Raw genomic sequence first — 26749 nt, forward strand, 5'->3', positions numbered from 1 at the left:
TGGAAATATAGATAGTATTTTAATATACTACTCAATCTGCTGTCCTCCATGATCTGAGGAAGACAAGACCTAGTGTAGTCGTTCCATTTTGGGGGAAATATTCCAGAAATGTCCGCACAACAATGGGTATAATAATAAAAGAGTGATACCAAAATTGCACAGAGCAAGTGATATTCATAATAAAAACACCCAGCTGAGGCGCTCCACCTGGTGCTGGAGAGGTCGATTTAGACGACAAAAATCAGAAAAGCCCTGAGAAGAAGTCCAGAAAAGTTTTATTAATAAAAGTTAATATTTTGGTCAGTGTTCACTTCAGGACTGTGTTAGTGAGACAATACAACACATGACACTTCCCGCAAGAGCGGAAACATACAGACTCCATGCTCATTGTTCTTGGAAAAAGAGCAAACTTCAGCTACATACTGCCAAAACAACATCTTGAAAGGTCAATTATTTAGGAAAATCTAGTGGCAGAAATGGAATATAATATTCATATGTATTTTCATCAGTGTATTATAACCTGAATATTCAATACCTTAGAATGTGATGTTTTTATCTACAGATTCTGTGGGTAGGTATGCCGGTTCCATGTTGAACCGGCATATTTCTACAATAGCCTAGAAGAGACATTTGCGTTTTTTAACAGCCACTGTGGTTTCTTCTACACACTTCATAGCCCATTTTCAAGCCTAGGTCATCAAAAACAGATGCAAAGTGTTTGGTTAGTTGCAATCTGCAACTTCACATCTAGATCCCACTAATGGTAACATCTTTAATCAGCTTTTGTGAGGACATGTGTGTGCAGTCTAAAACTTTCTACATTAGCAACAACAAATCCCCCACCTGCACTCAGGATCTGTGAAGAGGACGAAGTCAGCTCTTTCAGAGAGAGAAGATCTGGAAGGCACATCTGAAAGCATGTGCTGCCCAGCTGGCCCCTTATCTCAATCACCTCCTGCTTCAACGCTCAACAATCAATCTCAAGAAACCCTCTATCACAAGACTCAATGACTACAGACCTGTCATCCTGATGATGATGAAATCAATATGGGGCTGTACTACACCCTGTAACACCTTGATTCCCCAGCGACATATGCAAGGATCCTGTTTGTGGATCTCACCTCGGCATTCAACACCATCATCCCAGATCATCTTCTCCAAACTCACCCAGCTCACTGTAGTTTCCTTGCTTAAATTCCTAAAGTATAAAAATTCAACCCGTGTACAATTGTCATGAATGGGGAAATTCATTATAGGTACCAGAATTGTTTTTTGTACCAAGCATAACCATGTTTATTTCTGGCCTTATGGAGAATGACTCACTTTAGTAGCCATGCTCAAGTGGTTGTTAGAGGAACTGTTTTTACTACTTCCGTGTTGGCTTAATTTGCCAGCCACAGAGGTTGCTGTTTGATGTACGTACATTTGTGTGGGTCTTCTACTAAATCCTCCTGTCCACTAAAAGAGTGTTGATAGGAGCGCTAGTAGTTGATGCACTCTAGTGGTTGGGAGTATTAATGACTAGATACATTTGCCTTGTGCCACAGCAACACTAAAATGCAGACAGCTGTGTGCAATACTAGTAACAAATTCCTTTTATATGCATTAATTGGAAAAAGCCATTAAATTACTTTTGAGAGAACTAGTAACTCTAAATAATTACTATTTTTCAGTAGCTCAATTATCTGTCTCATATAGCTGTCTTATGCTGTGTCAAAATCGACTGGTTACGTATTTTGAAATATATTTATGTTTAACCTATCTATCAAAAAAAAAAGATTCAGGAGGTGCTAACAACTATTTTTATCAGTATTTGTCTATTGCATGCTTCATTGCAAGCATGAGCTACTACTAAACACAATAACATTGACTTACCGAGTGTCTCACTGTAAGTAGCCCTCCAGCCAATCCCATTCACTGTGGCATCTGTCCTGAAGACGATGAACAGCTGATTGGTAGAGGAGCGCAGATTTGGTGGGAGCACTGCGCCGCAGAATTTCCCTAGCAAAGTTGCCAATGTGTTTTGTCCATCGTACACTGCCACATAGTCATAGCGACAGGAAGAGGATGCCTCCAGGTGGAAGGTGTTAAACCTATGGAGAGAGAAAGACAGAAAATGAAGGACTGAAAGGAAATATTACATAAAACTTTAAAGCTAGCTCTCTTGGTTTTTTAAAGCTCTTTTGCACCAACATCATCATTCACAGTTACAGATTACTGGAGGACCTGAGTAACACCAATGTATACAGTGGCCACATTGAACCTGTCAAGTGCAACCTTGATGCATCCTAAACCCAATTGGGACCAACAGGGAAGGCAATACTTGCCAATTTATGTGATACAGCAAGGATACAGATCATGTTTTATAGAAGAGACAAGCCTCTGTGTGTCACTGTTAACAGAGAGTCTAGTCTGGAGTGTAGTTCCTTATCAACCGCAGAATTGTAGAGTGACATCAGGCTTCTTGATCAAAAAATATATATCACGTGTTTCATACACAATGTGGAAACTTTGGTGACATTGGACAAACTTTGTGTATGAGGATTATTCATCACAAAGTTTAAGGGTCGTGCAAATTCTGTGGTTTGCTGGGAGAAACCCAAAAACAAAAACCCCACGAGATGGGCTTGAAATATGTGAGAAACCCAGGGAAAAAAAGAGTGTTGGTAGGTATGGGGAAGGCTTTGTTTTTGTCAAAAATGTTTATGTCTTATTGATTTATGTTCAGAAAATACCATAAAAATATGTGAAAACTAAATGTTTTACTCTGAAGGATTGAAAACCGTCTTAGCCTCCCAGAAAATTATTGCATAAGACGAATAACTTTGCAACACAAAATGTAAAAGTTACCCCCTCTCCATAACTGAAAAGGTATGTCTCACTTTCAGTTCCCTGTTCTAGTTCTGGAGTCCATTTAAAGCTGTTAGTGCAGTCAGTGCAGTCTTACTTGAGATCCACCACTCTGTCTGTTTGGACCATGATATGGTAGGTACAGTTGATGTTGTGGTGGTAGTTGGTCATGGAGAGTGCTGGACTGCTCACTGTACCCATAGTACTGCTGTAGAAACCACCACACGCTGTAGACATACATACGTATGTATGTATACACACACACACACACACACACACACACACACACACACACACACACACACACACACACACACACACACACACACACACATATATATATACACACACACACACACACACACACACACACACACACACACACACACACACAGAGACACACACACACACACACACACACACAGAATTATTACATGTACAGTATACTAATAAAGATAAATCTATAAATAAATATATGGTGAGTAAATACAACTTTACCTCAAATTTGTTACAGTGACTTGTATTGGACACAGCAACACTGCATAATAAGTGCAATGCTTTAGGGATTAAGGGGTTAAGGGGTTAGGGGGTGGCTCTTGCTCAGAGGTAGAGCGGGTCGTCCACTATTTGGAAGGTTGTTGGTTCAATCCCTTGTTTTTCCAATGTAGAAAATCACTTCCTTGCCCTCAGTCTGCAGTCCATGACACAGGAGTGATGTGTTGTCATGTGCAAACAAGCTATAGGCAAATGCAACACATCTAAGCAACAAAAACCACTGTGCACATACAGTATGTACACCGATGGGAATAGAGCAACATTTCGACATGCAGAGGGAGGAGCCGGGGATTGAACTACCAACCTTCTGATTAGTGGACAACCTGCTTTACCTTCTGAGCCATTACATTGTGCTTTTTATTAATCCCCTGGTGACCATAAGGTGTATCTAGTCCCACAACTTGTCACAGGTGTATCCTCCATGCTTCCTCATTTACATACAGCTTGCGAAATGTAATAGAAAAATAAATAAAAAAGACAACTATCTGTCACTCTCCAAGTTTCTAAAAAAAAAAATATAATTTTCCATTTTGTATTTATTTTCTGCGTAAAGAGTAGGGACTGTAAAAATCACAAAAATAGAATGAATTAATTAAAAATAAAGAAATAAGCAAAATAATAATAATAATAATAATAATAATAATAATAATAATAATGGCCCCCAATTTCTGAGGTTGGTAAGGAAACAAAAGAAAATGAGAAAGTTTTCTAACTGCTTAATTTCAGTCATTTGCTTTTGTTTATTCATTCTGTCTCTTCTTTACTTACGAATGGCTCTGTATTCTGCCATGAAGCCAGTGTCGCTGATCACAGTGTCAGAGTAGAAGTGGAGTAACATGGGGCCAAAGGTGGAGAAGGGCCCTGGGATACTGGTACCACACAGAGTTGCAATAGCCGGGCTACTAGAGGCTAGACTGTAGATCTTTAACCCATCATACATACAGGTAGAGTGTGCTACACAAAAGACAAAGAGTACAAAACATTTACCACGGAAAGTTCCAAAAGGATGATAGGTCAATCTTGTGATTATTCCAAGATTCTTTGTACATGCTAATACTAATACTTACCTTCTATTTGAAAGACCTGAAAGGTGAGGATGATCACAGTCTGTTGTCCAGCGTCTATGGTGTAGTTGCAGTTTGAGAAGTCAGGGTAGCTGGCTGGATAATTTGGAGAAACCACACGACCGCTGGGGGCTGTGAAGTTTGCACCACACCCTGATGAACATACGATTTTTTTTTAATTATGTTGGGCTTGGCTACCTCATACCTTAATCCAACACTGAAGTGCCCGCTGTCTCAGTTAAGACTGTGTTTAATAGAAGTTGGGATTGAAAGATATTTCTTCATGTAATGAAAATGCCAATAAATCACCTAAAAATCCTGTCAGTTACTCAAGTTACCAGTCACTAAAGGACATTTACTATGTAACATGTTTTCCGAGAGAAAATGCAACACAAACAAACACAGGGACCTAACATTCAAGGCAACTGGTAGCCCCTTTCCACCAATGAGACCTAGTGCTTGTCTGGGCTGGTGCTAATGCTTTCTATTGTTACCAATGTTACACTAGCTGGCTAACATAGCTACTAATTTCTAACATCAATGTTACTAACCTCAACATAACATTAAAGTAACGAAAAATGTTACAAAACATTGATGTTGCGAACAAAACATTGATTTGAGAATTTAGTAGCTATCCTTGCTTGGGTAAAGTTAGTTACCTGACAACCGCCAGCCAGTTCAATGTCATGCATATTCTGTGTGCTAAACAGCTAATAAATACATAGAAAGCTGACCCCAAGGCGTCCTTGTACTAGCGGGCTCTAGACTTGGCCAAGAGCCTGTTTTTTGGCTGTTGCAATGCAAAGAACTGGTTCAAGATTAGGCACCAGCTCCAAATAAGTCCTCAAACTGCCTTGGTGGTAAAAAGTATGTGTTTCAGATTCAAACACGGTTAGTGTCAGTTAATATGGCCTTAATAACACTGTGATATGAAGCTGTCTTGGCTGACTGGTTCTTACTGGTGCTGAAGTAGGCTGAGAAACCCCTTCCTGGGGCTTCAGTGCCCTGGAATCGGCTTGTGATGATGTTATATGGAGCAATAACAGGGCCCGGGGCCACTGAGCCACAGCCCGTCGACAGCAGAGCCTCTGTATTTTGTGTCTGACCTGACCACACCTGCAGGAAAATGTACACTGATTAACAGAGGTGAGGGACATATGATTCGATTCGGACTCGATTTCGCAATTTGAGGACTTGAGACTTGCTTGACTAACACTGATAAGACTCGACTTGACTTTGACTTGAAAGTACATGACATTTTTATTTTAATATTATAAATAATTCAAATTTAATTTGTTTTTATTAAAAACATGATTCAGTGATTTCTAGTGCAATATGCGCAAACCTGGCAACCTACTAGGATGCAGCAGCCCAGCAGAGGCCAACAGACAAGGCAGCTATCAGGGTTCTAGTCCGAAAATAAAAACATTGGACTGTGTTTTCGACGACGATAGTAAGAAGAAAACAGCGGTATGCAGCTCCAAAAATCTGTGACATGACAGTCACAACATCAAACTTATTAGCACTGATAGGGCACTGATTTTGGGCCACAATAACTATGCAGGCACATTAACTAACACAGCTGCATGCTCATGAATGGTGTAACGTAACATTCACATTTCTTGTTATGACATGCCTTTGTACCTCTTTCTCTGCTATTTTAAACATATCTTTAATCCATGATTTGAACTGTGTGCCTGCTCTGTTACAATCACATTGCTGCCAGTGTTATTGTATGCTTGCAGTATAATGTATCATGGTCACTAATCATAATAGTTAGACAAACAACACAACATGTCATTTCTGATGCTAGGGGGTCTCTCACATCAAAACAATTCCAAAAGACAAAGTTTTATGATGTTGTGAAGTAGTGTGGAATCATGGGAGTCTTCACCACCACAAACAACACTGACGCGACTGGTGAAATTGTATTACCTGAATAAAATTACAGATTTCTCTGTGTTTGAATATTGTTGGAAACATTTTGGATAATGTAAGAACACAACTTAACAAAATATATAACATAGGTGTAGTGTTTGTAACATTTTAATGCGCAAATGTTACATATTATACAAAATGGCATTGTGAGTGTGACGAGCAGGTCAAATTTACGGTTTATGGATTTTATTTATTTGTTGTTCTTGTTTTGTTTTGTGGTCTGAGTGGGTGGCTGGAGTGGCTGTAAAAGAGGTATCTGGCTTGTTGAACTGTAACGTTAACAGTTATAGTGGTTGACAAAGTTTTCCAAGTTGTTGTTGTAATCAACTTTTCCAGTCAAGTAGTGTATGGCGACAACAGTTTCTGTGGTTTTGGTTGACATTAATCTGAGTAATACTGTTTGTTTTGTTTGTTTATAGGACGAGTAACTACAGTGTACTAGTAGTAAGTTGCTATAATGAATCTGGCTCCCATGTGCAACTCTTGAGAATCGCTGACCCCACTTTTTACCTTTAAAAGAGCCACAACTTTTTCTGGATCATGCAGGATCTGATCTATGTCTATGATCTATCAAGTGTAAATAATTTACAATTTCAGCATTTGTGAGTTTCTCTAAAAATGTATATTTCTAAAAATTCTAAAAATTCTAAAAACACCTGACAGTAGGCTTCCATGACTCTTCCCAGAGGCCCGAATCATCAGCCCATGAACTAACACATAATTTGAACACGTTACAGCTGTAACTTGGTTTTGGTACCTTAACATAGCTGTTCTGGCAGGTCCCAGAACTGTCTGGAATCTGGAAATCACTGTTGAAGCTCATTTCCAGGTGGCTTCCCTCGTGGGCAATGATCTGCCAGGAACACTCCACATTGGCCGGGAAGTTCTGGGGATAGTTTGGTGACTTGATTGTTCCTGTATCAGCATGGATCACCCCTCCACAGCCTGTTTAAAACAAAACATATGTCTGCACAGTCCAGGACTACGAAGCACAGCTCAGAGTTTATTACAGTGTATTTGTCTGCTTTGAGCCATGGGGGTGCCACCCCTATTTGTAGTCATCTGTAGGTACCCAGAGCTCTATGATACTCCTTCATATTTATACAGAGACCAGACAAAAAAGGTGATTGAGAAAAGTAAGACAGAAAGTTGGACTACCTGGTAAGGGCTGAAAATATGTCTGTTACTTGATTCTAACTATCAGTTTTAACTTCCATCAATCCAAATTCAGTTCAGAAAAAATGTTTGCTGGGAATTTAATGGATTTCCAGAAAACAATGTAAGATAATCATCAATGTGGGTTTATTACATTATATAGGTGGAATAGGGCTGTTGCTGTAAAAATGTACCATGTTGCTAATTGTACTAATTGGGAAGCAGAAGAATAGTACAGAGAGGGTTTGCTTGGCTATTTTAGAGCTTACTTTGTTATTTTGTTAAGAAATAAAAAATAAACTTAAACAAATTGGATGCAGGCAAATTTCTTCATAATTCAATGCAGAGGTATTCACCTATATTATCTAGGAAAATACAAGTATTGGATAGGGACATGGTATCAGCAGCACTAAATATTATATTACTCAGATCAGGGGCAAATTTGTGTAAATGTATAAAAATGTAAAAAATAAAAGTGTATTGAGATTTGCAAATGTAATAAGATTTGTAAATTTGTAGGCAAATCTGTAAATGCGTATATAAATCTGTAAATGCGTATATAAATCTGAAAATGTGTGGACAAATCTGTAAATGTGCACACAAATCTGTCAATGAAGACACACAAGCATTTGCTCCAAGAGCTGAATATACAGACAGTTCATTGGTTACAACTCAAGCAGGACTCTCAATTGGCTGTCTTTTTACATGTGACCTTTGCTACTTTTCTGGCGTGGCAGATCAGCAAATGTGTGTGGTGATTTGTATTTGTGTGGAGAGATTTGTCTGTGTGCCTCAGCATCAATACAGCCGAGATACCATCAGTCGGTGGTAGCGTGACATTAGTGCAAAAAATTATAGTGTATATTGTTTCTGGGAGCCAGACCTCACTGATAATTAACACAACTTATAAACTCTTTTCACTGATTTTGGTGAAAGTGAATCATATTTTATGGAGAAAATACGATCTGGTTTTCCCCAGCTTCTCTCTCCCTGATCTCTCTCATCTCTCTTGTTTACTGATGGGCAGAAATAACATTAGCTTTATTTTTGCTAAAATATGCAGGCAGCTAGTTAACTGTAACTGAGTACTGCAGTTAGCTGAGCAGTGTGAATACAGCCAGCCCGGGACTGAACAACCTCCAAGTCTGATGGACCCCCAGCCACACAGGCCTTCGGAGATGGCCTTCAACCTCCCTGTCGCTCCTATCTACTTCACTTCACATCTCTTCTGTCCCCCACGCCTGAACCCCCAGTGTCTTCGTAATCCCCAGAGCGGCTGTAAATCACCATGGTACAATATTCCCAGTCATTAAACTGTCTCTGAGGCTGTTTGGTCCCGGTCCATGTTAATCCATCGATGTTCAAGCTACTGTAAGTTACTTATGCCCTCAAAGGCTTTCGTCAGACAGAAGTTGGTGTGGCTACAGAGGCACACAGACACATCTCTCCTCACATGCATTTGCAGATCTCTGCCACAGCAGAAGTTTTATCAGTAGTAACACCATGTTCATTTAACTAGTATAAACCCACCTGAGGAATCAGCAGACCAGGAGGCCATAAAGCCTCCTCTGGACACACTATGATCAGCCAAGAAGACTACAGCAAGCTTGTTGGATCCTGACTGAATGGTTCCTGGGGTGGTGGTCCCACAGTACTGGCCAATAACAGGGGAGCCAGGGGATCCTCCATTGAAGATGGTGACAGAGTCCCAGCCACATGTAGAGTGAGGCTCCAGGTTGAAGTAGCTGAAGGTTAGCTGGAATAAGACATAAAGAACAAGACATTTTAGGCATACATATAAACCACACCAATCAGCCAACCACCCTGACTGGTCTACAGCAATGCAGCCCAATACACAACAAACTGCGATGCACTGTGTTCTGACACCTTTCAATCAGAACCAGCATTAACTTTTTCCCTGTTGCAGGTTCACAACTTATCCTTCCTTGGACCACTTTTGATACATATTGACCACTGCAGGCCGAGACCGGGAACACGCCACAAGAGCTGCAAATTGATTCTCTGACCCAGTCGTCTAGCCATCATAATTTGGCCATTCTCAAAGGTTTGCCTTTTTTTCCTGCTTCTAACACATCAAAATGTTCAATTGGAAATGGACTCTTGGCACCAGGCCATGGTGCAGACTCACCCTAATAGTGTGGCCCACTGGAGCCTCTAGTAGCCAAGCACAGCGACTGGGGCTAGGGTAGATGTTGGGGTAGTTCGGACTGGACAATATCCCTCTCTCACCTGACTGCAAGCCTCCACACTCTGCAAAGAGAGAATCAGCCATATAAGGTCTGTGGTACTAAAATTATTACTAATCTCATATTTAAGTATAGCAGATTAACTTAATAAAGCTGTTGGTGTCTGTCTTACCAGAGAACAAGTACTTGGCCTTAAAGCCCAGATCACCGTTGGAAGCGTCAGTCTGGAAATGGACCCAGAGCACTGGCGTAAACACCACAATGGGAATTCTGGGGATGGTCTGCCCACAAAATTTGGCTAACAGCTCCCCATCTGAGTCACCTGAGGGAGGGGGCAGAAAGTTCAATGTAAGAAAAGCATGAATACAGTATCTTTTTCTAATCTTTTTCAGCCCGAGACCTAGAAGACACCATTGTGCGGTAACTTGCTATGTCCATTCATTTCAGTGAGGTAAAGGCAGATGAGGGGAAGTGGGCATATTTTGCTCTGTCACCCAAAATTAAGCATTCTGAGCTTCTGGTGGTAACAGCCTGGCGATAGCATCCATTTTTAGTGTTGCTTTGATCAAACACTTGTGTCTTTGCAGAAGCCAACATTTATAGACTCTTGCTTGTATGAGAACTGCAAGGAGAGAGACAAAGAGGCAGGGCATGGATGCTGGTGAGAAATTACAAACAGGAGAGGAGTGAGATAAGGAGCCACAGAGCAAATGGAGTGCCAGACTACATTAACCCCAGTTGAACACAAGTGACAGCCAAAGCAAGCGCTTAATTACCAGAAGTTAAATAATAGCCTACAGAAAAAATATGGATATCCCTACAGACACATTATACTACATTACTTTTTGTAGTCTATGACTGACACCACAGATGTGATAATTGTACATGTCCAGTGCATCCTAAAGCCAATGCTCTTTGTGTGGGACTCACCTAAGCGGAACTGGAGGTAGTCGGACTCACAGGTCTGGTGGTTCTCCAGGTGCAAGTCTTCTATTAGTACCACAATCGAGGAATTTATGTGCTGTGGGTTCTGGATGAGCCACTCACAGTTGAGGTTGTTGCTGTAGTTGGACACTAGGTAGCCAGGGGAAGTGAAATTCTCCCCGGTGGGGTTGTTCAGGACTCCACCGCACACTAACAAAGGGAAAAATGAAAATGTAGGGGCACACTCACAAGATATAAACACAAACACCACAAATATACCATTTATGACAATAGGGGTTGAGTTAATATTAGAAACGTATCTCAGAATAACACAATACAGTTCAACAGCAGTACAAAATACATCCTCCATACTGACCATGAAGTTGAATCACTACCTCTCTAATGAAGTTTCAACAGAAACTAAACTAAAAATGTTTCTGAAAGATTTTTTGCAGGACTGTTGGATTAGACTGCATAAAGCTTATGGTTAGGGATGGCTCAGGTGAGTCTTGAACCATGAACCACCACCAGTTATACTGCCATAGGCCTAGACCACAGACATATATACATACAGACACAGAATTGGCCGCTGGATTGTACATCACTGTCGCTGCCATATTGGACAGGGCAAGGCTGGCCTGCAGTTTTACTGGACAAAAAGCACTATAACGTTTACATTTCTCAACTGATTTAACTGAGTACTTTTTATATTCGATTCGATATTTTTTACTTTTCTACTTTGTACTTAAGTTGTTGTCAACTTGAGTAAACTGCTCTGCGGCGTCTCTGCTGTCTGTCTGCTCCCTGTAGGCTACATAACATTTGATTAGAACAAGCATGATCATAAATATCAGCAAAAAGTAACATTATGATTATTACGATTATTAATTTTTTCCAAGACATAAGTAATTCAGTTCATGTAAGCCTACTCCTCTCTTGAGCATCTTGCTGCTATTATAGCTGAATTATCAATATTCTTATATTCTTTCTGGAGACAAAAAAATTCTACTCCCATTTTATCATAAACCTTTGTATATACAAATGACGAAAAAGTAAAAGTTTTAGTGCTTTGTATCCTGAAAAATTGCAGCTCCCTGGTTTACTTGTATTTGTTTACAGGCCAGTCTTACCTAGTCTAATATGGCTTGACGTTGTACATTGACAGTGCATCCCAGGAATCGGCCAATGCGGCAAATGTAGCATCTATGTATTATAAGTATCTATAGGCCTACATTACTTTGGGACTTCTCATGATGCACTGAACTCCTCTTCCCTCCTCTCCCTCTCTATCTGTACACATTCATGGCATTCACATGGCATTTGTTTTTTTTCAACCCATATTGGTTGTGCCTATATCAGTCTGTCTTTCTCTCTCTCTCTGAATGCCCCCCAAAATATGTGTAAATGGTAAATGGACCTGTACTTGTATATAGAGATGTTCCGATACCATTTTTTCCCTCCCAATACCGATTCCGATACTCGTGCTGTGGGTATCGGCCGATACCGAGTACCGATACCGATACCAGCGTGTTAAAAAAACACACTGGGACAATAATTCAGACCGGGAATTTGATACCATCCCAGGCCACCACCACCCGATTAACGCAAAACACCAAGAGTGAGTTAGGTTGGGCGCCTACTGATGTAAGAGTGTAAAATAATAAAGCAAAGGCTCCACATGCGCCCACACACAGCTTTTTCGGTTTCTTTCCCCTACAAAATAAAGGTTTCTGTTGTGCTGCAATAACCTGTACTCAAATAACACAATTTCTATTCTATTTCATTTACTACTATACTTTTAATGTACAGGCTGCACATTTAATAGTGTAGTAGTAGATTAAATAAAGATGCAGATGTGTAGGTTTATTCTCTGTTACATTAAACAAGGAAACTTCACACACACACAGAAATAAATTTGCAATATCCTTTGTTACAACTTAAAACATTAGTTTTATTAAGTCAGTTTTAGCCCCATCAGCTTCCATAAAGTGGAACTACCCTCCTCATTAAGCTAGTGGTGCTGGATAGGCTATGGTCAGGGGCGCGTATAGGGGGGAAAAGTTAGGACAATTCCAAGGGCTGATGAATGACAGGGGCCCCAAAAAATAGGTAAAAACTAATATAAAATTATTAAACCATCATCATTCAGTATATATATTTCAAATATAATAATACAATTAATGATCTCTTTGTTTTTACTTGTTTTTGGCAGTAAAAGTTAAATATCCCCATTGACCAAAAGTAGCCATCCATATTGACCGACCACCCCCCTATATCTGCATGAAATGGTTTGGTCCTGCTTTAGCATTTAGTTGCAGTCAGTAGATGCGCCAGAACTACAGTGATCACAATGTTGCCTAGTAAATCAAAATCTGGTTTTCAAAAAAGCAAAGAGAGAAAAGAGAGAGAGGAAAGACAAAGGAAAGGATGTCAATCTGTAACCCAGTTTTTCACCAAGAAAGGTGGTTACCCTATAGTCTGTGAGTGGTATTAACCTGTTGGCTTAATGTCCATAGTGAACAAATAAGCTAGCTAGCTACAGACTAGTGTTAGCCTACATTTAATCACCACTTAATCAGTTCAGGGAAACGTTTAGCAAGATATTCATATTAAATCATTGTCCCTGCCCCTTTTAGCAGACTTAACAACAGATGAGTCAGCAGCACCCCAGTCTCCCCATTACTGTACCCTCCCTGTCCCAGTGAAGAAGGTGAGCAACGCTGTGTTCAATGACAGGCCAGTTAGCATCATTGCAGGGAATCTGTGGGGATTTCTCTGTCTCTCTTGCTCTTTTTACCATAACAAAAAAGAAAATGAAATATTTATTAATGACAGAAATTCAAACACATTAATAACAATAATTTTCTCTGCCTGGACTCCAGTACTCGCCAATACCAATGCCAGCATTTTCGGCAGTATCAGAGGCATTCCCGATACTGGTATCGGAATCGGAACAACTCTACTTGTATAGCGCCTTTCTCGTCTTCTGACCACTCAAAGCGCTTTTACACTACATGCCACATTCCCCCCATTCACACACATTCACTCAGTGATGGCAAAGCCCATCAACAAAAACTAACGCATTCATACATATTCACACATCGATGGATAGCATCGGGAGCAATTTTGGGTACAGTATCTTGCTAAAGGATACTTCAACATGTGGCGAGAGGAGCTGGGGATCTAACCAACAACCTTCCGATTAATGGACAACTCGCTCTGCCTCTGAGCCACAGCGATTTAGTGTCTGTTACTTAATTCCAGCTATCAGATTTACTATACCATTAACTAAGTTAGTATAGGGTGCCCGGTTAGCTCAGTCGGTAGAGCTGATGACCCATATACGCAGCGGCCCGGGTTTGAGTCTGGCCTGCGGCCCTTTGCTGCATGTCGATCCCTCTCTCTCTCTGCCCCCCTTCCTGTCTCTCTCCAGCTATCTCTGTCAAATAAAGGCATAAAGGCCAAAAAAATAATATAAAAAAAAAAAAAAACTAAGTTAGTATAGCCCTGATTGATCCAAACTCTGTTCAGAAAACAAGCATTTTAAAAGTTGTTTGTCGTCTTGCTTATAGACCTGACAAAGTATGAGACTGTGGAGGTGGGTGTGGTTTACACTCAGCTGCAGGAGAGAGAGAACTGGGACAATCATGAAATTTACAGATGCTTGCCTTTTCAATAAGATTCGGCATGGCCTGGCTCCTCCCCCCTTAGTGCTTTTATAAAGCAGAAACAACTGATGATTGACACACTAGGTCTGTGGCAAGAGAGGGTTGAATAATACTGCCAGCTTTTTCAATGAGAGCAGCTCACACATGGAACAATTTTGCTAACACATATCACTCATCTAAAATACTTTTAAAATCATGTTTAAAAGAAAATGTATGTAACCATACTCCATAACTCATAAAACAAATAACCTGAAGCATGCTTTGTTGTTTTAAGTGGTTTATATTTATTAAGTAGTATATTAAGTCTTCTCTCCTACATTTACAGCATTGCTGTTTCTGTTTAATGTATTTTATGTGTCTTTCTATCTGCCATTACACCTGTTCAGGGATTGCAGTTGAAAATTTGCCAGGATGACTAAACTGGCACATTTACAGAAATGCCGATTATGGTGCTCTGTCCCTATAACTTTATAAATAAAATGAATTATCCTGTACCTAGATTTTTTTCTAATTTTGTATTTACACATTTATGTTATCTTTGATTTTAATTTAAATGATTCCCTTTCATTATCATTTGTGTTGTGATCCTACAATCTTTTATTTAATTTATCTTGTATGTATGTATGTATGTATGTATGTATGTATGTATGTATGTATATATGTATGTATATATGTATGTATGCAAATAAATGTGTTTTTTTATTATCTTATATGATGAAAATGAACACTGACACAATTCTATACTGTACATATTTCTCAGAGACAATAAATAAAATTAATAAATACTATATGTAGTAGCTCCATTTGAGTTTTGTCAAAGGAAGCATTTTACCTGCAGGTTCCTCAGAGGAATAAGAAGCCAAAAAGCCACCGTTGGACACAGAAGCATCAGTGTGGAACACAATGGTCATGGTGTTGGCAGAGGAGCGCACCTGCGTGCCTGCTGATACAGTACCACAGAATCGCTGCAGGCGAGGAGCATCGACTGCCAATCCGTTCAAGACCTAAAAGACAGAAGTTATCATGGAGACAGGGGTACTAAGTCTCTAGAAAGGAAGCAACATTTTCATTTCATGCTAGTTATGCTGTAAATGTAGGTATAACTGGGCATTTTTCCTGCTTCTAACACATCAACTTGAGGACAAAATGTTCACTGGCTGCTTAACATATCCCACCCACAGACAGATGCCAAGATAACAAGATAATCAGTGTTATTCACTTCAACAGCTATGGCTGATCGATAAGTCCATGTTAACCAGCAAAATAACTGGCACACAGCAACTTTCTTAAGCAGACATCTATAACAAACAAATTTTGTGATAGGCATGGTCAATCCTGTGAGACTACTCAATTATTCATTAACACTACACCATAAAAAATCTTTAAATAAAATCTATTTATTAATCTATTTCATTTTTGTTGGTTGCATAAATTAACTGTTGACTCACATCAACATAGTCAAATGCACAGGAAGTTCCAGAATCTTCCAGCCGCAGGTCATTGAGGGTGAGTGTTACCCGGCGGCCTGGTGACACCACCAGCTCCCAACGACATACTCGGCTGTGTGGGTACAAGTTGGGGTAATTGGGAGAGGAGATAGTTCCTGAGGCAGCATTCAGTTCTCCTCCACAAGCTACAACAAAAAGGGGCATTCAACATGAGAAATAACATTTCAATCAATAAATGTACATTTATTTTTCTCTGAGCCTATAGCAAACTAGAGTAAACATTTATGTAAATGAGAGCAAATATGGAGCCATTAAATGTAACAAACTGAACAACAACAGAAATGCCATAGTCCTACATATTTAGCTTACTCACTTAAAAAATGTGTATAATATAAAACACATACATATAACATTAAACACATAAATACAAAAAGCAAGGAGTTGCAACCAGTAACCACTTTCCATATGACTAATTTAGAAATTATTTAGAAATTGTATTTAATTCTTTAGTACACAACATTTCTATGCTTATTTTTTCTTTCTAACAATGAAAATCAATTATTCAGTAAGTAAGGAAGTCTAATATTGCAAGCAGAAAGCCTTTAAGAGCAGACAGTTAAAAATTAATTAAAGTTAATTGGAGATACTCAAACTACTTAAACCCAAAATACATTTACTACACATCAAAAAGAAAAATTAACCTAAAATGTATAAATAGTGTTTCTCAAAGATTCTACATGTTGATGACTGAGTTAGATTGCCTGGGTTAATAGGCATTGGTTAGCCACTGTGCAAACGAGGATGTTTGAGATACATTCAAGATGGGGCCCCGGACAGGCTGTTGTGGTGAGTGCCCTCTTCTATGCACTACCACCTCAATGTCCAATCCCTGGAGGTTCACTGGTGTTAAGTAAGATGTTTTCCTCTTGAAGTTAACAATCATCTCCTTCGTCTTGCTAGAGTTTGGCTGAAGCTGGTTGAGCTCACACCAGCTGACAAAGTCCCTGATGACAGTCTTGTATTCCAGTTCGTTCCCCTCAGAAACGCATCCAACATTGGCTGTGTCATCTGAGAACTTCTGGATGTGGCAGTGTGTGGAGTTGTGGGTAAAGTCTGAGGTGTAAAGGGTGAAGTGGAAGGGAGAGAGCACCGTATCCTGAGGGGCACCTATGTTGCAGAGCACAACGTAGACTGGTGGAGGTCAGGTGTTGAAGATGGCAGGCTGAGGAGTGGAGGGGCAATCTGCCCTGTATCAAACTGTACCACCCGACGCAGTGCACCCTGCATTATGTGACCACTTCGTATGCACCTTAGGCCATTCAAACACTATATTAAACCATGCACCATAGGCCACTCACCCAATGCTCTTTATTTTTGCTATTGATATTATTGGTTCTTTTGCATGCCTTCTGTTGTCGTTATTATTACGGCCTGAGCACTGGCTGTGCGAAGGCACTATTGTATTTGTAAGGATTATTATTTTAGTTACAAATGAATCGCATTTTTGGAGATTTTCCAATGCTTGAAAACTCATGAAATGCAGCGCACATGTCAGTCGTGGTGAAAAATTTCGTATTTTCTAGGGGTCCACAATGAGCATGGCAAAATGGCCCCTCGGGTCCCAGAAACTGAAACCTGCGGGGCCCCTTTCACCGATATGCATAAAAACCGACACACGCGTAGTTCTTATCCAGTTGAACAAAAAATCCAGTGGGTGCCATATCCCAAACCCAACAGGAAGACGGCCATTTTGGATTTAGCGACCATTTCTTTCTATTTACGACATTCCGTCAAACAACATGCCCGTGGCGTGGACTTTCAACGACTCGCCATGAAAGAGGGATTTGTCATAACTTCTGCGTACATGATCCGATCTCAACGAAACTTCACATGTTTGATAAGAGTCCCACCCTGAACACGAAGTTGCTATAACTTGAGTGTACATTGTCCAATCGCCTTCAAACTTCACTTGTCACAAGTAGTGGTGGGTGGATTGATGCAAAATATTGATATATATCGAAACAACGTTGGTATTGATATTGATCGATACCAGTGTAATGATATCGATATTTTAGTTTCAGTTTCTGTCCTGTCCATGCTGCTCCGGAGGCAACCTGGCTGTCTGTCTCTGTCTAAGTGCCACTGCTTTTGAGTGCCGCTCCTGTCACAGACTGGAGCACAGCCAGGCACACTCTGCTCCTCCTCCCCCATCTTGTGCTTTAATGTCACATGACCCAGGGAAACAAGAAAGCAGGTCTGCCAGCCAATAGTCTCACACACATCACACACACACACACACACACACACACACACACACACACACACACACACACACAGATGAGAGACGAAGCAGAAGAATGGTGGAGAAAAAGAGTAGTGCTGTGTGGCTTTATTTTCAGGTTACAATGAAACAACGGCAAATTGTTTAGTTTGTAAACAGGCTGTAAAATACAGTGGCAATACTACGAATTTATATAAGCACATGAAAAATCATTCAAAAGAAAATATAGAGCTACAGAATCCAAGAGAGGAGGAGAGAAATCCCCCACCCCCTGGCCCTGACAGACCACACCACTGACCCAGAGGCAGCGGTCATTAACAGAGGCTTTTTAGTTTGGCAGAGAATATCCAGGTAGAATATAGTGGTGAAAGTAATATTTTGGTCATCTTCTGCATTAGTTGATATATATTTTTAAGTGCAACTTTAGCCAATGCATAAAGTATATTTTATATATTTTATATATTTTATTACGGAGCAGCAGAGAGGGAGAGGAGCACCGTAAGTATTGGTATCTGATATTGGATCGATACCAAATCTTGCAGTATCACCCACCACTAATGATAAGAGTCCCGCCCTAAACACATCCAAGTGATAATATTCAACAATAGTGAGAGCGTAACTTGTGGTGAAAGGAAATTTAATTTTTATACTTTTATATATATCTTCCAGCAGATTGACCAGATCCAGCTGAAATTATGTCACATTTCCTTTCACCACTAGGTGGCGCTCTCACTATTAGTGAATATTATCAATAGAAGTGTTCAGGGCTGTCTTACCAGACAAGTGAAGTTTGAAGCCAAATGGACAATGTACACTCAAGTTATAGAACTTGTGTTTTGTGGCGGTACATCCAAATTTCCTGCCACGCCACAGACACGCCCACTCACCACAGTCATCACATATCATAAACAATGTGTTTTGCATTTCATAAGTAAATTTCAGCTGGATTTGATCATCCTGCTAGGAGTAGAACAAGAAAGTATAAAAGGTGACACTTCCTGTTGCCACAAGGTGGCGCTCTCACTATTACTGAATATAATCATCGACGTGTTCAGGGCGGAACTCTTATCAAACATATGAAGTTTCATTGCGATCGGCTCATGTACGCTGAAGTTATGACAAAATCCTTCTTTCATGGCGAAGGTTTGAAATTGGATGCCACGAGACGCCACGCCATGGGCACGCTGTTTGACGGAATGTCGTTAATAGCACAACTTTTAATGGTGAATGTCTTTAGATGGCTGTGTCCAAAAGCTTAAAATAAGCACTCATATGGGTACATATTGTAGCTAGGTTTACACTGATTTGTCTAGCTAAACTAAATAAAGTATATTTTTTATCATGAGGTCCTCATGTAATAATTGATATATTGTGGGTGTGTGTGTGAGTAAGAGACAGGGAAGGAGGGAGGGGTGTGAGAGACGTGTTGAATGCCAGTAGAGTGATGGAAAATACTGGTTATATAGATATACCTCAAATATAATTGGTTAGGTTATGTATAAAAATAGTATTGTTGAAACTCAATTTTGCTCTTATGTTTCTGTCTGAGGACAGAGAAAACAGAGAGAGATGAAAGAGAGAGAGAGAGAGAGAGACGAGACAAGATACAGAGAGACTGACTGTGATTGTGATTGAGTCAATCATAGTTACAGTATTACCAACAGTATAGATTGTAATTAATTTATTGTAAATATTGTTTTCCTTTATTGTTACTATTATTATTTTTAATTTCAAATGCTTGCTTTGGCAGTATGTAAAGGGTTACGTCATGCCAACAAAGCCATTTGAATTGAACTGAATTGAGAGAAGAGACGAGAGAGATAGAGACAGAGACAGAGCGAGAGACAGAGAGAGATGAGAGAAGACAGAGACGAGAGAGAGACAAGAGAGAAGACAGAGAGAGACCACAATACACCAGAAGGGAGAAAAAGAGGAAAAAGAAGGAGAAAGAAAGAGAAAGAAGGAAAAAAGATACAGGTGGAAGAAGGAGCTCAGTAAACAGAGCTCAGAAACAGAGCATCAAGCTGAAGAGAAACAAAGAAGGAGAAAACAAAAAACAAACAAAGAAGAGGACAGGGGAGACTAAAGCAAGTAACAGCCAACTACTGGACACTGAAATCAGTAAGTTTTTGCATTTATTACTATAAAACAAGTCCCAACTGAAACACAGCTAATAGCCATGGGAAATGTATTACTCTATGGGGGCTTGAACGCTCGAACAGGGGAAAGAGCTGACACTATGAACACCCAGGGAGACAAACACGTACCTGGAAGCACCTGCTTCCCCCCTCCCTGAATGTCCTACTAGAAAGAGCTTTGACAAGCTTACTAATACAAGCGGTATGCATCTTTTACAGCTCTCCCGTACACTGGGTCTGTACATAGTCAACGGCAAGCTACGAGGACACTCTCTGGGTCGCTACACTTACAGCTCAGCTCTTGGCAGTAGTACAGTAGATTATTTCATTACAGATCTAGATCCAATGTCTCTCAGAGCTTTCACAGTCAGCCCCCTCACACCCCTCTCAGACCACAGCAAAATCACAATCTATCTGAAAAGGGCCCAGTCTAACTCTGGAGCTCCTAGTGCCTGAAACATTTCCCCATAATAATTCTGCTGTGGACAAAATCAATTAAATCTTTCATCATTTGGCTCTATTGTCTAATTTGAAAGCATCCAAACCAAAATCTCAAAAAATGAACAATAACAAATGGTTTGACACTGAATGCAAAAACCTAAGGGAAACTTATCATGATGATTATCAAATTATCAAATGAAAAGCATAGACACCCAGATAACCACAACATACGCTGTCAATATGAGGCCACTCTGAAACAATACAAGTACAACCTAAAAACAAAGAAAGAACAACACAGCAAGAACCAGCTCTGTGATATTGAGGAATCCCTTGAATCCAACCAGTTCTGGGAGAAATGGAACAACCTATACAAAACCCAGCAGGATGAATTGGCGATCCAAGATGGAAATATTTGGATTAATCACTTTAGTGAATTATATAGTAATATTACAAAAAATGATTATCAGTACAAGATATTCACAAAATGGAAAACTCTGGAGGCGGTGATAAAAAACAACCAAACCTCTAGATTACCCAGTAACAGAACAAGAATTAACAGAAGTCATCCAGTCCCTGAAAGGAAAAAAGGCTTGTGGTATTGATGGAATCCTCAACGAAATACTCAGACCATAAAATCAGATTGGCTATACTAAAACTATTCAATACTATTCTGTCAACTGGAGCTTTTCCAGACATCTGGAACAAAGGTTTAATAACCCCAATTCATAAATCCGGAAATAAATATGATCCAAATAACTACAGAGGAATATGTGTCTCCATTAACCTGGGAAAAATATTCTGCAACATCATTAACAAACGACTTGTCAACTTTCTAGATGACCACAATATTCTGTATAAATGCCAAATTGGTTTCTTGCCAAATTGCCGCACAACGGACCATATATTTACCCTCCTGACTTTAATTGATCAAGAATTAAAACTTAAAAAAAAGAAAGGTATATGCCTGTTTCGTTGACTTCACCCTGAACAACACAGAGATCAGAGGTCTGCTATATGCAGATGACTTAGTGTTGCTTTCACCTACTAAAGAAGGTTTGCAGCATTACTTAATCTCCTGCAGAGATTTTGTCAGACCTGGGCCCTGACAGTAAACACAGCAAAGACTAAGATAATGATTTATAATTTCCCAAATATACCCCGAATTCGAATTTATATCAGACACACAGAAACTCTATTTACTGGGAGAAATGCCAAAAAGTCAAATTATTGCAGCAAAATCAAACCAGTGGAAACTCAGATAAATGTTTAAAATAATGATTGTTTTAGTTGTTGTTTTTTAATATATATACATAAACACACACACATTTACAGTTTTATCTATCTATTTTATTTTAATTTTAATATATTTTAATATTATATATTATATTTAATAATTTGTTATTACTGTTATATTGACAACAGGCTACTTGTTTAACTGTACTGTTTTAATGACATTTTTATTTGACACAAACTGATTGATTGACCGATTAATTGTAATTAATTACTTATTGACTGAGATTGATTGATTGTGACTGTGATTTTGATTGAGTCAATCATAGTTACAGTATTACCAACAGTATAGATTATAATTAATTTATTGTAAATATTGTTTTCCTTTGTTATTGTTATTATTTTTCATTCCAAACGCTTGCTTTGGCAATATGTACAGTGTTACGTCATGCCAATAAAGCCATTTGAATTGAATTGAATTGAATTGAATTGAGACAGAGAGAAAAGAGATGTGAGAGCGAGACGAGAGAGACGTAAGGTAGGCAAGGGGTGTGGGTGTGGTAGATGAATGTTTGGGGGGGGAGTTAATGTATACGGTTTGGTTAGGGGTTGTGTTTTATGGTGTTTTTCTGCTTTGGTTCAAGGTAAGTATGTATAGTGTATGCATGTGGTAAATACATTTGTGCTTGTTGATGCAACATGGAATAAAAAAACCTATACAAATTTTACTGTAATTTCTGACTGTAAAAAAATGATGTGCCTTTTTTAGATGCCTAACATCAGGCAGCTGCTGCAGAGGGAGAGGAAGATGAGGAAGTTGACCCCAGAGGCCATGGGACAGGCCATCCAGGAGGTAAAAGCAGGCAGGCAGACTCTTGGGCAGGCAGCCAAACAGTTTGGGGTCCCAAAAACAAGCCTGAGTGACCGAGTCAGTTTAAGGGTGGCCTCTGACTGTGTGCATCACCACTTCTCACCCCTAAAGATGAGAATTCCCTGGTGGAGTACTGTTACTGTCAGTCATGGGTTTCCACTGACGAAGCCTCAGTCCTCAGTACAGTCCTACGCTCTGGCCATTTTAAATCAGCGTCACCCGGATGCAAGAAGGGGAAAGTTTGGCCAGACGTGGTGGCTCAATTTTAGAAGAAGGCACCATCATCGCCTCACTTCCCGGACCCCACAGGGCCCAGACATCACTGACCGTGGGAGGGCATCCTGTGCAAAGAGGGGGCCGATTGAACACTACTTCAATCTACTGGCAACCACCCTGGAAGACCACGGGTTGAGGGAGAAACCCCATCAAATTTACAACTGTAAATCATCGTGCCTCGGGGGACCTAACATGTTTATAGGCAAGCCCAGGGGACCAGGGACCACATCACCGTCCTGGCCTGCCTGGGGAGGATTTCCCCCCTTTTATCATATATAAGGGGGGATATCCAGCGGGCCTCTATAATAAGGAAGGGGTCCCCGACGCCCTCTACGGGAAGTCAACGGCAGGGTACATGGACAGTGAGCTGTTTAGGAAGTGGTTTGTCGGGCATTTTCTGAAGTTTGCCACGTAGGAGCACCCGTTGCTGCTTGTTTTGGATGGACACACATCCTGCAGCCTCTGGATATGAGTTTCTTTGGACCCTTGAAGGCAGATTTTTCTCTATTACAGGAGATCTGTCGGCAATGAGCTAAGGGTCATAAGACCCCACCCACCTGCCACAACCCATGTCAAAATGTGTGTTATTTAATAAAATTTTTCAATTTCTCCAGTGATTTGTTTTTTGATTAAATAATATCATTTTATGCATGAACAATTATTTGTTATATTTTACTATATACTGTACTAACTCCGCAGTGTATTACAGGTAATTGTTATATGTGCATTCAGCATATGTGTCTATAATTGATAAATTAAATGCATCAGCTTGTATTTTACAAGTGACTGAAATGAGAAGTGTTTAACAAAATATCCAGTAGGTGGCGGTATAGCTTTGCTGCATAAATTAGAGTTGTTGAAGCATTGTATCTTATTTTGAAGAAGGGAAGTACGGTCCCAGATGTGTTGATGTTAGTTTGTCAAACTCAGGAAGGACTTAATACCCCCACAACACCAGCAGCGCTCAATGTTTACAGCGAGCGAATGCGGCCGTTCAGCTCAGGAAACACCTGGCACACGGCTAAATCACCGCCCTTAGCATCATTTTACCGACTCTAGTAAAGACGGGACAAAAGTAAGTGGTTAAAACGATACATGGTTAGAAAGGTAAGAAGTTTGTCTTTACTTTAACACCTTTAAATCAACTGAAACCATTACATGATCATTTATATAAGTAGTTGAAGGGAATTTCTATAGAATGTATGTTCTATAAAATCGTTCGGGTCGTAGCACCGGTACCTTATTTAAGTCTATTTAGTAGTATTTAAGTATATCTGGCCATTTTGTACCTATTATCTCACTCTTTATATTTGTATATATAGGCTCCTTATTATTGTCTCTATTTTTATATATATATATTTTTTTATTTTTTTATTTTCTACGCTTCATTGTGATTCTTATGCACCAATGTACCAAGGCAAATTCCTTGTACGTGAAAACTTACTTGACAATAAACCTAATTCTGATTCTGATTTGGAGAGGCAGGGCTCCGCAGCTTAGCCTATAGGTGTGGTCTGGATGATTTGATTACATACCGATCTAGATGCATATCAATCCCAGGAGAAAAAGTTGTGGTAAAGCGTTAACTTGGTAAAATGGGAATGTAGCTTGTGATCCTGGAACAAACAATCCTTTTCAATAATCTTTTAAAAAATGTTCATACCTTCAACACTGGCTTCAAATGACAGACTGAAGCCAGCTGCATTTTCGTTAGTGTCACTGACAAACCTGACATAGGCAAAACTGTCAGACGTGTCCATTGAAGCAGGGAGTGTACTGCCGCAGTGTCGGCCCAGTAGGCGCCCTACACACAGGAAATGTATTTTTAGTTTTAGTCAGTTCTAAAGACACAACAAGAGTAGTAGAATTGATCCCCTGGCTTGCTCACCTGAGGCATTGTACTCTCTGATCTCCACATAGTCAGCAGAACATTCTGGAGTAGTCTGCAGGCTGATGTTCCCGTAGCTGATAGTGAGGTAGTGGCCAGTGGGCCCCTCCAGGTACCACTCACAGCTGGAGCTGTCAGGATAGTTGGATTCTGGGAAACCAGGGCTATGGATTGTACCCCTCTGACCTATGTAGGTACCTCCACATGTTGCTGTACGGAAATTGAGTTACAAAATCAGTGTTTGAATGTTTATTGTTTTACAATCCTGATGTGGATACCAAAAGTAATTTTTACCGCATCTGATTAGTTTCCAATTTTTGTACAGCAAAACAACCTAAAACCTGTAGTCAAACCTTCTATGTAGAATTTGAAAAGTTTAGATCCGTGGATTTGGAAAACCATCTTCAGATTGTGTTTAATGACTGTGCCTACTAATGATGTAATAAACTGCCTACCTATTGAGAACTTTGCCTTGAAGCCTTTGTGTGTGACACTGGTGTCAGTACGAAACCTGAGCAGCATGGAGGAGCCTGTTGAATGTTGGGTAGATGGTAGGGTATTGCCACAGAGCCGGGAAATTAAGTCAGTGTTGGAAGTTGAACCATCACGCACTTCCAAGTAGTCATACATACAGCTGAGAAATACATGAATGAATACTTTAAAAACATGTCTTGTCTTGGTCATAATCCCAAAAGCATTGCTTACATTTTTTAAATACACATGACCATTGTTTTTAAACAGTTCAGGTTTAAGGACAAGGCTTAACAATGTTTAGCCCATGACCCCATTTTACGTCTCCAAATTCTCATATCCATCAGTCATAAGTTTTCACATGAATTTTCAGCTCGCTCTCACTCCCAACTCGTCAAATATGGCGAGTGGATATTGGCCCTACGCTTCAAACTATGCAGCTGCAGGTCCCCCTGTAAAATAAATTGTTGGAGGTTAATCAATAGAACGGGTGATCTGTGGTTTAAACTCTAATCTCTCAGGAAAAAGTGGGCCTTTTCCACTGGTGAGTAGATAAACCCTTTTCATTTTAAAATACCAGCATAAATATTCCCTGCTAACAAGTGGATGTGTGTGTGTGTGGGATCAATCGCTCCACTAAGCTGTAGTTGCAGTTGCTGTAGCCTCCCCTCTTCAGCTCTGGCAAACATTGCTGGGGGCGGCTGTGGCTCAGAGGCAGAGCGGGTCGTTCCTTAATTGGAAGGTTGTGGTTTCGATCCCTGGCTCCTGGTGCCACACGTCGAAGTATCCTTAAGCAAGATACTGAACCCCAAATTGCTCCCAATCTCGTGCATCGGTGTATGAATGTTAGTTTCTGTTCGATGGACTTTGCCATCACTGTGTGAATGTGGTACTTAGTGTAAAAGCGCTTTGAGTGGTCGGAAGACTAGAAAGGCTATACAAGTACAGGTCCATTTACCATTTACCATTTATCATGTAAAACCCATCAATACTAGTGCTCCAGCGTAGGAATGTTGCCACAGACTTATATACTCTGTATACTGTGAAGTACAGAGAAGTACTGGCAGTGATGGGCTTAATCAGCATTTGGGAAGGGCTTGAATGTAATGGATATTTATTTGTAAAAGTCCCATACTCCAGCTTTAAGTAAGGTATGTAAGTTAATTTACATAAAATACTTAAGTCAGGTAATAGTGTAACTTCACGTAATTTGCCAACATTTTCCTCAACCTAACCAAATGTTTTTTTGTGCTTAGAATTAACCAAAGTTCAACTGTTAACCATGCAAGATTTATTTTAGGAGTCTAACTGAACGTTGCATATTTGTTATTACTAACTTAACTG

General features: G+C 39.9%; 1 protein-coding gene across 1 annotated transcript in view; it reads right to left on the bottom strand.

The window, feature by feature from the left end:
* Positions 1-26749, bottom strand: part of cubn (cubilin (intrinsic factor-cobalamin receptor)) — a 139345-nt gene that overhangs the window by 13098 nt on the left and 99498 nt on the right. The window contains exons 45-59 of the mRNA XM_051410208.1: positions 25390-25568; positions 24935-25144; positions 24710-24850; positions 15810-15994; positions 15194-15365; positions 10700-10903; positions 9942-10091; positions 9712-9833; positions 9093-9318; positions 7165-7352; positions 5429-5585; positions 4473-4622; positions 4174-4359; positions 2948-3077; positions 1876-2093 (exon numbers count right to left, since the gene is read on the bottom strand). Coding sequence (XP_051266168.1) covers positions 1876-2093; positions 2948-3077; positions 4174-4359; positions 4473-4622; positions 5429-5585; positions 7165-7352; positions 9093-9318; positions 9712-9833; positions 9942-10091; positions 10700-10903; positions 15194-15365; positions 15810-15994; positions 24710-24850; positions 24935-25144; positions 25390-25568 — 2618 coding nt within the window. The remainder of the gene's footprint in view (positions 1-1875; positions 2094-2947; positions 3078-4173; positions 4360-4472; positions 4623-5428; positions 5586-7164; positions 7353-9092; positions 9319-9711; positions 9834-9941; positions 10092-10699; positions 10904-15193; positions 15366-15809; positions 15995-24709; positions 24851-24934; positions 25145-25389; positions 25569-26749) is intronic.

The sequence above is a fragment of the Dicentrarchus labrax genome, unplaced genomic scaffold, assembly GCF_905237075.1.
Source record: "Dicentrarchus labrax unplaced genomic scaffold, dlabrax2021, whole genome shotgun sequence".
In the NCBI taxonomy this organism is placed as follows: Eukaryota; Metazoa; Chordata; class Actinopteri; family Moronidae; genus Dicentrarchus; species Dicentrarchus labrax.